At 43.7% G+C, this 13,763-nt stretch overlaps 1 protein-coding gene across 1 annotated transcript; it reads left to right on the plus strand.

Moving 5' to 3' along the window:
- Positions 1-3,443: 3,443 nt before the first annotated feature.
- LOC110219763 (zinc finger protein 28 homolog) lies at positions 3,444-12,053 on the plus strand. Its single transcript, XM_078145965.1, has 5 exons — positions 3,444-3,958; positions 5,213-5,307; positions 7,941-8,067; positions 8,865-8,908; positions 11,937-12,053. Exons 1-5 carry the CDS (start codon positions 3,739-3,741, stop codon positions 11,958-11,960), a joined length of 510 nt encoding a protein of 169 aa, XP_078002091.1. The 5' UTR covers positions 3,444-3,738; the 3' UTR covers positions 11,961-12,053.
- Positions 12,054-13,763: the final 1,710 nt, after the last annotated feature.

The following is a 13,763-nucleotide window of genomic DNA, read 5'->3' on the forward strand; positions in this document are numbered from 1 at the left end:
GCATCTCACTGTCATACACAATAGCGAAACTGTTTTAGTTTGAAAAAAAAATGGACCTTTCCTTTCCTGGGAAGTTTGGGGCCAGTAAAAGAGCTCTGAAACTTCCTGAAAGTAATTCAGCTGGGTCTCTTCCTTTTCAACTCTGCCCTCACTCATTGTCCATAATACAATATATCAGCTGTACATGCTGTTGGACCATGGCAAACTTGGAAACAAACATTGATGATGAAAAATAACATTTATTAATTACATATGCATCAAGTGGCATAGCATTCCATATTCTTAAAAGTTAGGTAAACTGCAATAAAAAATACACAGTGATATTAGGAAACTTTAATATTCCTCTCAGAGCTTGGCCCTAAAAAGACAGGCTTCTTTCTAGAGTTGGGGGGATCCACAAGTATAGAACATTGTATATAACATGAAGCTTTTTTTGATGTGTTGACTGGTTTTACTGAAATTATTTTTTTCTTGTCCTCTTTTCTTATAAGGGAGGGTGACAAAAGGTAGGGGTAGAGGATGACTTAAACTCAAAAGATAGTAATAAAAATCTAATTCTAAAAATTCCTCTCAGAACTGGAGAAATACAGCAAAAATATAAACAAGTAGGAAAACATGGAGTAGTTGAGAAAATTGGGTTTCAAAGATCCGTGGTGATTTCTCAATGAAGTATTTAAAAATATACAATTCTCAGCATCCCATGGCACCTTTTTCAAAAACTGGATGATATACTTCAGTATAAAACAGAGATTCTTAACCTGCAAGATTTTCACTGCAGAAAGGGAGTAGGAAGTCCAAGGGTAAGGGAAGACTCTAGTGGATATGAGCTTGAGAAGACATTGGAAAACTCTGGTCCCTCCTCTAAACCCTTTTGAGATCTTATTTATATATAAGTGTCTATTTGCAACAAAAAAAGTGCCATGGAATATATATGGATTTGTGGGAATATCAACAAATAACTTTCACACACACATATATACACACACACATACACCTCAACCCTGAAGATTATGCTAAATAGCTATCTGTTACTGTACTTATGTAGGAGGACCAGCCCAACTGAATTTGATTCAGCGAGCATTTTATATGCACCACACTGGTAGGCATTAGAAATACAAACAAAGGCATATCTTGGAGATATTGCTGGCTCAGTTCCAGACCATTGCAATAAAGTGAATAACACAATAAAGTGAGTCACAGGATTTTTTTTGGTTTCCCAGGGCATATAAAAGTTATGTTTACACAAGTGTGCAATAGTATTAGGTCTAAAATAACAATGTACATACTTTAATTTTAAAATATTTTATTGCTTAAAAAATGCTAACCATCATCTGAGCCTTCAAGGAGTTGTAATCTTTTTGCTAGCGGAGGGTCTTGCTTCCATGTTGATGGCTGCTGACTGATCAGGGTGGTGGTTGCCAAAGGTTAGGGTGGCTATAATAATTTCTTAAAATAAGGCAACATGAAGTTTGCTACATGGATTGACTCTTCTTTTCACTTGAACACTTAGAGGCTACTGTAGGGTTATTAACTGGACTAATTTTAATATTGTTGTGTCTTTGGGAATACCAAGGCAAAAGGAGAGAGAGACTGGGGAAAGTTGGTTGGGTGGAGCAGTCAAAACACACACATTTATGGATTAAGTTCTGACTGAGAGGCTGGGTTTTTGGTGCCCCAAAACACTTATAATAGTAACATCAAAGATCAATGATCAGAGATCACCATACTAGATATAATAATAATAATGAAAAAGCCTGAAATATTGTGAGAATTACAAAAAGGTGAGAGACATATGAGCACACGCTGTGGGAAAAATGGTCCTTGTAGAACTGCTCAAAGCAGGGTTGCCACAAATCTCCAATTTGTTTAAAAAAAAAGCGCAATATCTGCAAAGTGCAATAAAGCTGAGCAATGAAAGGAGGTATGACTGTACAAGAGGGAAAAGAGTCTTTGCTCTGGAAGCGCTTACTTGCTCCTGGGTTGATATGACTTAAGCATAAATACAAGTTTTGAGAAGGAAGCCAGAATTACAGCTAGGGGACTGAGTCAAACTTCTCATGGAAGACCGTACCTGAGGCTGCCCCGATTGCTGGTGGGACCAAGCCACAGACATAGCACCTGCTGCTCGCTCTGCCCGGACGACTCTGCTCCTCACTGCGGTCTTCAGGATCTCTGACTTCGTCCAAGACTCAGCTCAAAGCTGCCTTCTACAAGAGGCCCTTCCCGGCCCCTTAGCTCCCCTTAAAGTTACTTTCTAATTACTCCGTTCATACGTAATTGCTCGCATGTTTCCCCCAATAGAACGGAAGCTCTTTGAAGGTCGTGTCTGATTTTTGCCTTTCTTTGAATCTCCGGCACTTGGTACAGTGCCTGGCTCATAGTAGATACTGAGTAAACGCTTGTTAAAGAGACCGACCACTTCACCCCTCTGGAATTCCGTTTCCTAGACCTGCGAAGATGCCGGGCGCATCACTGTCCTCTCGCTGTGGCCGCAGACACGCGGAGGAAAGCCGGCTGCAGGACTCATCAGCAGCCCGGCACAAAGGGGCGGTGTCCGTGTGGGGAGCTTCGGGGGGGCCCCGGGAAGGAGAAGAAAAGCACGTGCAGCAGGAGGGCTCCAGGACTCCGAGGGAGGGGCCGCTTTGGGGGATGCACGTGATCCGAGCGCAGCCGGCTTTATCCTGGAATCTGGGCGCACTTGTGGGGCAGCGTGTCCCAGACTTGGAGGGGAGGTGTATGTTTTGCAGCGACTCTCCTGGAGATAACGTCTGCTAAACAACCGGAGTCAAATGCCAGTGAAGCTTGGCTGGCTGAGTACGTGGGAAGACGCATACTGAGTGGGGGTGCAGAAGCCACCTGCTGGGGAGCTAGTGTGCCGGTGGAATTATGGGGGTGGAGGGCAGGCCCAACGCCTGGGCTGCAGTGGGATTCTAGATCGGAGGCCATCGAGTCCAGCCCCTCCACGACGTGAGCCCCAGAGTTAAGCGGCTTGCCCCAAGTAGCAGAGCGCACTTGTCTGGGGCAGGATCCCAGTGCAGCCCTGCGCTGTGTCCGCCACGCCTCCAGGCGGCGCAGGTCGGGCACGTCCCTCCTTCACTTGGGCATCTGCGACTCTCCCCCCAGGAAGCCCCTCCGCCTGTCAAGAGAAGGCCTGGGCTAGGGAGCCAGTAGGAGGGAGCCCCAGCAGGAGGCGCTCCCGGGACCCGAGGCCGGCCCTCACCTCCACCTCTCTCCGCCTTTTCATCGCCTTTGTGCAGCACACGCGCAGAAGCCTCCCCGGGTCTCGCGACTACGATTCCCACAAGGCGCTGCGGCCAAGGCCGTTACCGCTTCCTTGTCGGAGTTACGTGATGGAGACGGGTCACTGGGGGAAACTTCCGCTTTCGCTCCCTCTTTGTCTGCCGATCCTCCCGATTGTTTGCTCCTCCCGGTGAGTCTCCCCGAGCTGCCCTGCGACCACGTGACGCTGCCTCGAGACCCAGGCTCTTGGCCCCGCCCCCGTCGCGCCGGTTCTGGGCTTCGGCCAATCAGCACAGGTTCCGAGCTCCCCGGTCCCGCCCCTGCGCTCCCAGTGGGCTGGGCGGGCGGCTAAGGCTTCCCGTCGGGCTCGCTCCCGGCCAGGGCCGCGCGACCCCTCCTCCGGGCCTCGTCCGCCCGGCGCCCCGAATGGCCTGCCCCTCGTGAGCCCCTGGGCCCGATCCCGGGCGCCCCCGGCTGGCCTCGCGGGGCCCGGACCGAATGCAGCCCCGGCTCGTCGTGCGGCTTCCCCCAGACTCCGGGCCTCCGCTCGTCTCCGGCTCCTGCCTCGGACTCCTCCCGCCGACCGGCCGCGGCCCCCCGGGACCCCCGGGCCTGCCATGCCTCCGTGCCTCCCTGCCTTCCCCCCACCGCAGGGCGCCTCCGCCGTCACCCCCTCTCATTCAGGTGCCTTTTAGGAACTGCCCTTCCCCGTTCCGATGTAAGTTCTGCGGCCGCAGGAGCCGCCTTTCCACTTGTCTTTGCGTTCCCGCAGCCGGGTACACAGAAGGCGCTTAATGAGTGCTTGCGAGACGTGCCCAGTCTTCTACAGGCCGGGGCGTTAGGACCTCCTAACCTAGTCTCGCACTGGAGATAATCGGTATTTCATGCTGTCATCCTCTCTTGCCTGGACTATTGCAATCACTTCAATTTGCAAAAACTTACTAGTTTTGTGACCTCGGGCAAGTCATTTAAACCTCTCAGTGCCTCAGTTTCCTCATCTGTAAAATAAAGACAATAATGCATGGCTACTGAGGATCAGACGAGATGGCTTATGTAAAGTGCCTCGCAGACCTGAAGTGCTGTAGAATGCTATTCTTAATTAGAATCAAGACGTCCCCCATCCCATCCATTCTTCACGCAGCTGTCAAAATCCCAAAGTACAGGCCCTGTCATTCTCCTTAGTGAACTCCACTGTTTCCTTATTACTTGGAAGGAAAAAGGAAAAACAAACTTCTGGGCCTGGCATTTAATACATATGTTATCCCCTATTCACCTCTGCTAACTTTAACCAAATTAATCTGCTTTTACTCCCTCACAACACCCCATCTCTGATCCTATTTCTGGAATAGTCTCCCTCTTGTCTTTTGTCTCTTGGAATCCTAGTTTCCTTCAAGGCTTAAATTCAGTTATCCATATATCAAGTTTTTCTTGATCCTCTCTAACTCGAGTGTCTTTTCCCTGTCCCAAAATTAATTTGTACTTCTGTATTTATTTTTACATGCATATACATTTACATATTCTCTCCCCCTATAGAATATATGCTCCTTGAAGGATGGGTTTTGTTTCTGCTTTGTCTTTGTATCTACAGTGCCTAACATAGGGTCTGGCCCATAGGAGGCTTAAATACTTGTCCATTGATTGAAGGTACCCCACTTTTACTGCATGCAGTCTGAACTTCTGGACCCCAGGTCTGACCTCAGAGGAAGAGAGCTAGGCATTGACAGCTATGTAGCCTGCCTTCCATGACTAGGATGTGACTTCCTCTGTGCAACTGGTATGTGCCTTCTCTTCTTCCTGGAAAGAGCGAGCCACAGTGATAGCCCTTGTCTCCCATCCTTGGAGCACACTGTGTGCTGTGTATTTGCTGCTTCTGACTTCTCTCCTGTCGGGAAGTCTGCAGGTGTTTTAGCCTAGACAGCTGGGATTTGCAAAGTTATGGTGGTCGTGCTGATGGTTCTTCTCTTTTCCCCAGCTGTGCCTTCTGACAACTCTGCTCTTCCACAAGAGAGGAGCACAGAGGAGGAGGAGGGAATGGCTGATGTATTTCTGACAAGCTGGCTCCACCAGGTGAGATCACAGACTCAGAGCTGGGAGAAATCTCAGATGTCGTCTCTTCTAACCTACATATTTGGAAGAGGGGGACCCTGAAGTCTAAAGGGCAGTGACTTTGCACAAAGTCACTCTGAGCTGTAGCTCAAATCCTCTCTCCAAATCCAATTTTCCTCCTCTAGCACCCTCTGGCATTTTATTTTTCCTGAAATGGCCCTCTAGTTCTCTGATACATTTTGACTCACTCTCAGGTTGGAACCCCAGAGACCTGGGTGCTGCACTCAATGGGTATGTACCTGGTTGCCTAGAACCCCTCTTCTTTTTCCCACAGTTTTCATTTGGTCAGTCAGTACTATTTGCCTAGAACTCAGCTATGTGATATAAAGGAATGGCCTTTTTGTATATGCATTGTGTATAAATGTATATGTTTATGTATACCTACATACACATATATATATACACATATGTGCATGTAGATATAGATATGTACCTATATGGTCTCCCTAGTAGATGCTAGTTCCTTGAATGCTGGGAATGTTTCATTTTTAACTTTGTATTCTCAGCATCTAGTGTGCTGCCTGAGTGTGAAGGGCATTATAAGTCAAACAGAAAATTTTATAGTTGATCTTGGAGGCAATAAGGAGTCTTTGGAGTTTATTGAGTAAGAAGTTAACATGGTCAGGCCCACCCTTTAGGAAGATTGCTCTGAGAGCAGATTGGAGGATAGACTAGAGTGGGGAGAGATTGGAGGTAGGGAGGCCAACCAGAAAAAACAGAAACCCTAATTCTGCTGTGGTAGGGGGTTTATAAATTCTTGTTGAATGTGACCCAGATAAATGTGAGAGTGGCCTTTAAGTTGGGATCGTTTGAGTGTAATTGGTCAGAAACGATAAAATTTGTCTAATATTTATTAGTTGCACTGTTGATCTTTAATATCCAAAATAAGTTGGTAGAAACATTTCCTGTCAGATAAGTTCATAGATGGAATGCTGCATTGTCAGCTAAGGACATCTAGTTTTTTCCCCCCCTTGAGTATAAATGTTTTTTTCCTACTTGTTGGTTTGGCTTCATGTTTGTTGATCAGAGGTAGTTTTCAGCATCTGGGATGAGTGCCTAAGGAAAAAATAGATGAGAGATAGATAGACAGGTGAGTGAAAAATACAAAGAATGCACATAAAGCTCATTGATTGATGAATGTCAGCTCTTATGAAAAGCAGCAAGGTAGAACATATAGAATCCTGCCTCTAACATTGGCTGTGTGACCCCTAGTAAGTCACTTAACCTCTCTGAACCTATTTCTTCATCTGTAAAATGGGACAATGTTTGCACATCAACTGTTGGGAGGCTTGAGATAATGTATGTAAAGTACTTTGTCCACGTAGAGCATTTGTTAGCTGAAGACAAAACTTAGTGGAGAACTGAATACAGACTTAGGTAAGGTAAGGGGGGCAGCTGGAGCGAGACAAAGACATATGAACTGAGTAGAGTTTTGTAAATAAAAGTAAAGTGGACTAAAATGCACTGGGGAGTAGCAGCTTTGAGCAAAACCCGGTGTGATGGTTCTTGGGTGTTTGGTTAGATTATGTGAGATCCTCGAATACAGTGGCAGTTGGGATTGCTACAATGAAGAAAGCACGTTTTAATTTAGCAATATTAAATTGTATAATTAGGAAGATTTGCAAGGGAGAGTGTTCGTTATTTCATAGGAATGGTAATTAACTACAAAGAAGAGTCTTCACTGTGTTGCCTCTGACTGGAAATTTCTGCTTACAGTGTTGTGTGTGTCTCATTACCAAATGTTTGTGGATTATACCAACTGTGGGATTTGTGGGTTTAAGAGGGAAGGGTTTAAGAGTGGCAGCCTCTGGCGAAAAGTATGGCAAGGTGAGACTGAACCATAGGGCAATGCTCTGAATTGTGTGGTGTAATTGAAAATGCCTTTCAGTTCAATCCCCATTCTGTTTACGTGACTGTGGGCAAAGAATCTGTCCTCCCAGAGGCTCAGTTTTCTCATCTGCAAGGTGGGATTGTAAGTACTTTACCTACCTCACCACATTAATGTGAGGAAAATGCTTTATAAACCAAAGAGTCATAAGAGATGCATGGAAGAGAAAAAAAGGCCAGAAAGAATCATAAACAAATAGGACAATTGGGAAAATGGTGTGTTGAATTTATTACATATATTTATATATATTTGAATATAAGTGCATATTTTTATCATATTCCGATCTATTTATATATATTTCAAAGAAAAAAAGATTCATGTATGGTCCTCTTCTTCTGTTGCACTATGTCTCTGGAAATGCCTGTTTTATGTGGTGCTTATTAAGTTAAGATCAGATTAAATAAAATTAAAATAAATCAGGGTGAGCATTTCTTATCATGAGAAGTAGAATATAGTAGGATCAAGTGAGTTAATATTTGTAAAGAACTTAGCACTGTCTGGCACGTAGCAGGTGGTTAATAAACGCTTATTCCTTTCCTTAGTACAATGTGTAAGGCACATAATAGGTACTCTCAATAAATACTTTTTTTCAGAACCCTTAATACTCTGAAGTCCCAATCTCTAAACTTCCGTTCACTTTCACCTTTCACTAACATCCATGTGAGGGACAGCCTCTGGCTAAGCAGAAATATCTTCTGTGTTTCAGGAGTCAGTGACATTCAAGGATGTGGCTGTGGATTTCACCCAGGAAGAGTGGAGGCAGCTGAACCCTTCTCAGAAGGAACTCTACAGGGATGTGATGCTGGAGAACTACAGGAACCTTGTCTTCCTAGGTGAGGACAGCATCCTCCCCCAGTGACTGAGAAAATATTCCCTGTGGTCCATTAGGGTGTTGATCAATGTTTGTTTGACGTAATGGGAGAATCAAGAACCCTCATCTTTCTGCTCCCTATTCTCAGGTTATTACTTTGTAAAATTGGAAAAAGCCTGTTCCCCATCCTTCATTGCCTTTCAGCGCTTCTTAAACTAGCTTCTTAAACAGTTTAAGAAGGGCTGAGGGGTCTTGGGTGGACAAAGTTTAAGAAGCCCTGCCTTAGATCAAGGGCAGTACCCCAGGGTAGATATCTAAGCATGTAGAGGATCCTGGTTTTCTGAGAGGAAAAAGGACAAGTGAGATTATTTTCTTTCTGATTCCAAACCCAGTGTGTGAACTATATAGCCATTCCCCTCCTATCCACACACACAATAACAACCCACAGCATAAACAAACCTGCTCCCCAGGAGCACATTATAGTGAAGAGGCTCCCAAACTCATTTGGCTACCTCCCCCTTTAAAAAAATTACTCTGCCCCCCTGGGGTTAGGTTAGGTTGACCCTTATTCAGTACTCCCCAGTTGCACCCAAGGGTACTACCACCCCCTGGATCGGTCCAGGCTCCCCCCCCCCCAGAGGTAGTATCGCCCACTTTGGAAACCTGTATAGAGCAGCCTTCAGAGGGTTTTGGTATCAGCCCGTGATCATCCTGTAATGCCTTCTTCTCTCTGGAGAAGACTTCTGAATTCTGAAGTCATTCTCTGTCCTTGGTACTTTTCATTTTTCATGAGTAATTTTCATCCTGTTTCCAAACTAGATGTGATCTCTCAGCTGGAACAAAGGAAAACCCCATGGATGCTGGTGAGAGAAGACTCTAGAAGCCCCTATGTGGGTGAGTGAGTGCGTGGGAGCTAGGCAGGCAGAAGCTGTTGCTTTAGGTCAGCTCTTAGTCAGCAGGAACCACCTTAGCTATCTTAGGGAACTCTCCTCCAAGTCCCTGGCCTTGTAGAAGGGCTAAAACTGTTGGCAGAAACTCCCTTGTGTTCTCAAATGAACGTCAGACTCTTAACAGGTCACTTTTCTTGAATCATTCCTTCACGTTTGCCTCTATTCTGAGATAAAGCAGTGTCCTCAGCAAGAGATGGAGTGACTGCAGTGACTATTTCTATAGAGTTACGCAGTAGGCATTACTTACCCCTCCTTACCTGGTCATTCCTACTAGATCTGTGGCACTATCCTAGGACTTGATGGAGATGCAAGATAAAGAAAAATATATTCTTTACACGTTAGTTGTGTGTCTGCTTAGAAGACTTAAGACAGACACAGGAAAGAGCAAATGACCATCCTTTGTTATAACACAGAAGAGACCCTAGATTCTCAAAGGCTATGTTAGGGGATTGATTTTAATCTTTGCAGGTCTTTCCAAGCTTAAAAGCTTTCTGGTACTAGCCCAGAATGTCTGTTGTTAATAGATCACCTAACAGGTTCAGAAGGGATTATACTCAAAGTAGCCATGGGCTGATGAAGTTTTGGGCCAGAGCAAGGCTAGAAGATCATCTGCTAAAGGATAAGGGAATAGTGATCTTTGGAACAAGGACCCACACATCTTGGAAGTACTTAAAGATGGCTTTTGGCCCCAAATTCCATCCACTCGAGGTCTTTGGGGCTTGAGTCTGTCTTCTAGAGTGGTAGCTACCCTTCACAGCTTAATGTCATCTTCAGATTTGATAAGCATTGTCTTCTCTGTCCTAAAGTTATCTGATAAAAATATTGAGGAGGAAGAAACAAAGGTATTATAGTACAGGAGGCACCAGAGACCTCCCACCAAGTTAGTATCAATCCCTTGAGCTTTGTCTTTAGGTAGGAGAGTTTGATCAGACGCCTGGTAACACATTCATCTCTCATCATAAAGGTTATCGTGAAAGATTTTTAAAAATGTGTTTGTGAAGTCTAGATACATCATGGCTAGGGTATTCTCCTGATAGAGCAGGAGAACTTCCCACTCAGTACAAGAAAGGAGGCTTATTTGCTATGGCTGGATTTCATACTTTCTTTACTTACTCTATAATTTGAACAGGCTTTGATATCAAAGTAATAATCATAGCTGATATTTGTATAGCCAATGAGGATTGAAAAAGGTCTTTGCTGAGATTATCTCCTTTGATCCTGACAGCAACCCTGAGATGTAGTCAACCAGTTAAGTCAACTAGGGCTCATTCAGCACTCCTTGTCCTGGTTTCCCAGGTCCAGAGGCTGACAGTAAACCTAGCTCTTTTCTGATTGTAAAACCAGCACTGCTTGCCTTTCCCTACATCATCGCTCTCCCTTCCAGCCAGTTGGAATTTCAGAATCCACCTCTCATCTTCCTTTCACCATTTTTATAGAACCTCCCTTGTTCTCTGTGATATTCAGATTTTTAACAACAGATCTTCAGTCACATATACAAATCATTTTAGGCAGGTAGGTGGCACAGTGGATAGAATGCTGGACCTGGAGTCAGGAAGACCTGAGTTCAAATCTGGCCTCAAATATTTACTAGCTGTGTGACCCTGGGCAAGTCATTTAATCTGCCTCCCTGAGTTTCCTTGTCTGTGAAAAGGGGCTGATAATAGCACCTGCTTCCCAGGCACATTTTGAGAATCAAATGAGATGTTATTTGTAAAGCACTTTGCAAATCTTAAAGCCATATACATTGTTATTGTTTAGTTGTTTTCAGTCGTGTCCCAACTCTTTGTGACCCCATCTGAGGTTTTCTTGGTAAAGATACTGGTATAGTTTGCCATTTCCTTCTCCAGTTTATTTTGCAGTTGAAGAACTGAGGCAAACAGGATTAAGCGACTTGCCCAGGGCCAACCACCTAGTAAGTGTTAGAGACCAGATTTGAACTCAAGAAGATGAGTCTTCCTGATTCCAAACCCAGTGCTCTATCCACTGCTTAGCTGCCCCCATAAGCCCTATATAAAGTGCTATTATTATTGTCCTGTGATATCATTGTTTTGGTCAGTCAGCCAGGAAGCATCTAATAAGTGCTTACCATGTGCTAAGTGCTGGGGATACTAAAAAAAGCAAAACCACATTCCCTCAGGGAGCTCACATTCTAATGGGGGAGACAGTACAAGGAACTGTGTACCTACAAGGTTTATGCAGGATAAATGGGAAGTGATTTCAGAGGGCTGGCACCAGCATGGGGCAGGGAGGCAAGCAGGGGAGGATTGGAAGAGGCTCCTTACAGGAGCTGGAAAGGGCAGCATTCCAGGGAGGGGCCCCAGCCAATGAAAAGGCATGAAGTTGGGAGATGGGAGTGGAATGTTCAAGGAATAACACATAAGTCAGTGTAATTGGATCATAGAGGAGATCTGAGGTAGGGAAACCAACCAGAAAGCTATCATAGTTCGGGAATAAGGTGCTGAGGGCCTCTACAAGAGTGGTGACTGAGTGAGTGGAGAAAAAGGGATGTCATAGTCACATGTTGTTTCCTTACATAATATAATACCTGCCCTGCCTACTGCACAGAGTTTTGAAAGAACAAATTAAATATGTGAAAGTTCTTTATAAATTATAATCACAACACAGTTATAAGTGTTTTGTTACTTGTTTTTTGCTTTCAAGTTTGAGGATAATTATCTTTGATGAGAAGGAACAGATTTTTTTTTTTGAGGCAGTTGGGGTTAAGTGACTTGCTTAGGGTCACACAACTAGTAAGTGTCTGTGGTCAGATTTGAACTCAGATCCTCCTGACTCCAATGCTGGTGCTGTATTCACTGCACCACCTAGTTGCCCCAAGAAGGAACAGATTTGAATGTACTATATGTTTTTTTCTAGAATTGAATGCACAAAATAACCTTCTAACAGGAAATGGAATAGTGATTTTTTAAAAAATATGTTTCAGATTGGGAAACTAAACCTGAAGTGAAGAAACCAGTCCTACAGGTGGACATTGATGTGGATAAATCATCCCTGGAAAAATACCCAAGGAATAATTACCAGGATTCCAAAGTGGAAGAAGACTGGGATTTTGATGATAAGAAACTTTCTAAGCATAATGAATTTGGAGAGTCATCTCACTATAATTCAAATCCTTTTCAGGATCATATAACAGATATTATAGAGAGAATTTATGGATATGATGAATATAGGAAAGCCTTCATCCATCTTACTAGGTATCAGGGAATTTATACTGGGGAGAAATTTCATAAATGTAAAGAATGTGGAAAGTCTTTTACCTGCAGCTCATCTCTTAAGTATCACTATAAAATTCATACTGGAGAAAAACCTTTTGAATGTGAAGAATGTGGAAAGGCCTTTATTCTCCGAGCACAACTTACATCACACCAGAGAATTCATTCTGGAGAGAAACCTTATGAATGTACTGAATGTGGCAAAGCTTTTAGGTCCAACTCATCTCTTACCTACCACCAGAAAATTCATACAGGTGAGAAACCTTATCCATGTAATGAATGTGGAAAGGCATTCAGGTCGAAAACACAGCTTAATTCCCATCAGAGAATTCATACTGGAGAGAAACCTTATGAGTGTAATGAATGTGGCAAGACCTTTGCCCAGAGCACACCACTTACTACCCACAGAAGAATTCATACTGGAGAGAAACCTTATGAATGTAATGAATGTGGCAAAGCTTTTAGATATAACTCATCCTTTATTTACCACCAGAGAATTCATGCTGGAGAGAAATATTGATTTAATAAATATGTAGAGGCCTTCCTTTGGGTAGAACATGCCTTACTTCCTGTTGGAAAATTCATATTATCAAGAAACCTTATGAATGTAATCAATGTTAGGAAGTCTTTGGCTGAAGAACACAACTAGCAAAATATTCATCCTAGGAAGATTTCTGAATGTGGAACAGCATTCATTTGAAGCTTATCCCTTACCTGCTGCAAGAAAACTCATATTGTAGAGCAGCCCTGAAAGTGTAAGCAATAAATCAGAAAGCATTATTGCAGTTAGGACAGGAGTCTCATGTTCATTTCTCCCACCATTTAGCAGTAAATGCTTTCTAAAGGAGTAATTTTATGAAAACTCAGCAGCCACAACAAAAAAGATGAAGGATAACTCATGCATAAAACTGATGTATTTAAGCCACATTTGCTGGGCTGAAAGTTTTGGTTTCAGTTAACTGACTTTTTGACTTCATATCAAGATACAGAAACAGAAGTAAGTGCCAGTGGATCCACAGAGAAAGCATAGCTCAAAGGAAGATCGCTGATATTTCCTTATATATGGGGAAAATCTTGCTTCCTCATGTGGGCTGTGGTATCGTCTTCAGTTTTCCCTAGTTCCAGAATCTCTGCTGTGTGGAACCTAGGGGCCAGGCTTCTATTTTGTTTCCAGAGGACTCTGCAGAAGCCTTTCTACAGACAAAAGGGAGAGCTTCTGAAGGGCCCCCCCTCAGCCTTAAGCAAAGGTAATGAAGAGCAAGACTTCGGGCATTTCCAACACAAGCAAAGCTATGTATCCATGTTTCTGTCTATCTAGATCTCTCGATACACACATAGAGAGAGAGATGTGTGTATATATAAAGATATGTAGGTATCAATATAAAGATGTAACATAGCCATAGATGAAGAATTCAGAGAACATGCAAAAACTTCTATAAAGTGATGGAAGGAAAAAAGTATAACCTAAAGGATAATACACATGTTGACTATTAACGATATAAATGGAGACAGCTTCAAATGGTGTAATGTGTGGTTAT

Source organism: Phascolarctos cinereus, unplaced genomic scaffold (assembly GCF_003287225.1).
Source record: "Phascolarctos cinereus isolate Bilbo 61053 unplaced genomic scaffold, phaCin_HiC Scaffold_726;HRSCAF=1367, whole genome shotgun sequence".
In the NCBI taxonomy this organism is placed as follows: domain Eukaryota; kingdom Metazoa; phylum Chordata; class Mammalia; order Diprotodontia; family Phascolarctidae; genus Phascolarctos; species Phascolarctos cinereus.

Coding starts and splice junctions, on each gene's coding strand:
- LOC110219763 (XM_078145965.1), top strand. CDS start 3,739: ATGCAGCCCCGGCTCGTCGTGCGGCTTCCCCCAGACTCCGGGCCTCCG. Junction 8,068..8,864: donor CAGGAACCTTGTCTTCCTAG/GTGAGGACAGCA, acceptor TTTCCAAACTAG/ATGTGATCTCTCAGCTGGAA. Junction 8,909..11,936: donor GGAAAACCCCATGGATGCTG/GTGAGAGAAGAC, acceptor AATATGTTTCAG/ATTGGGAAACTAAACCTGAA.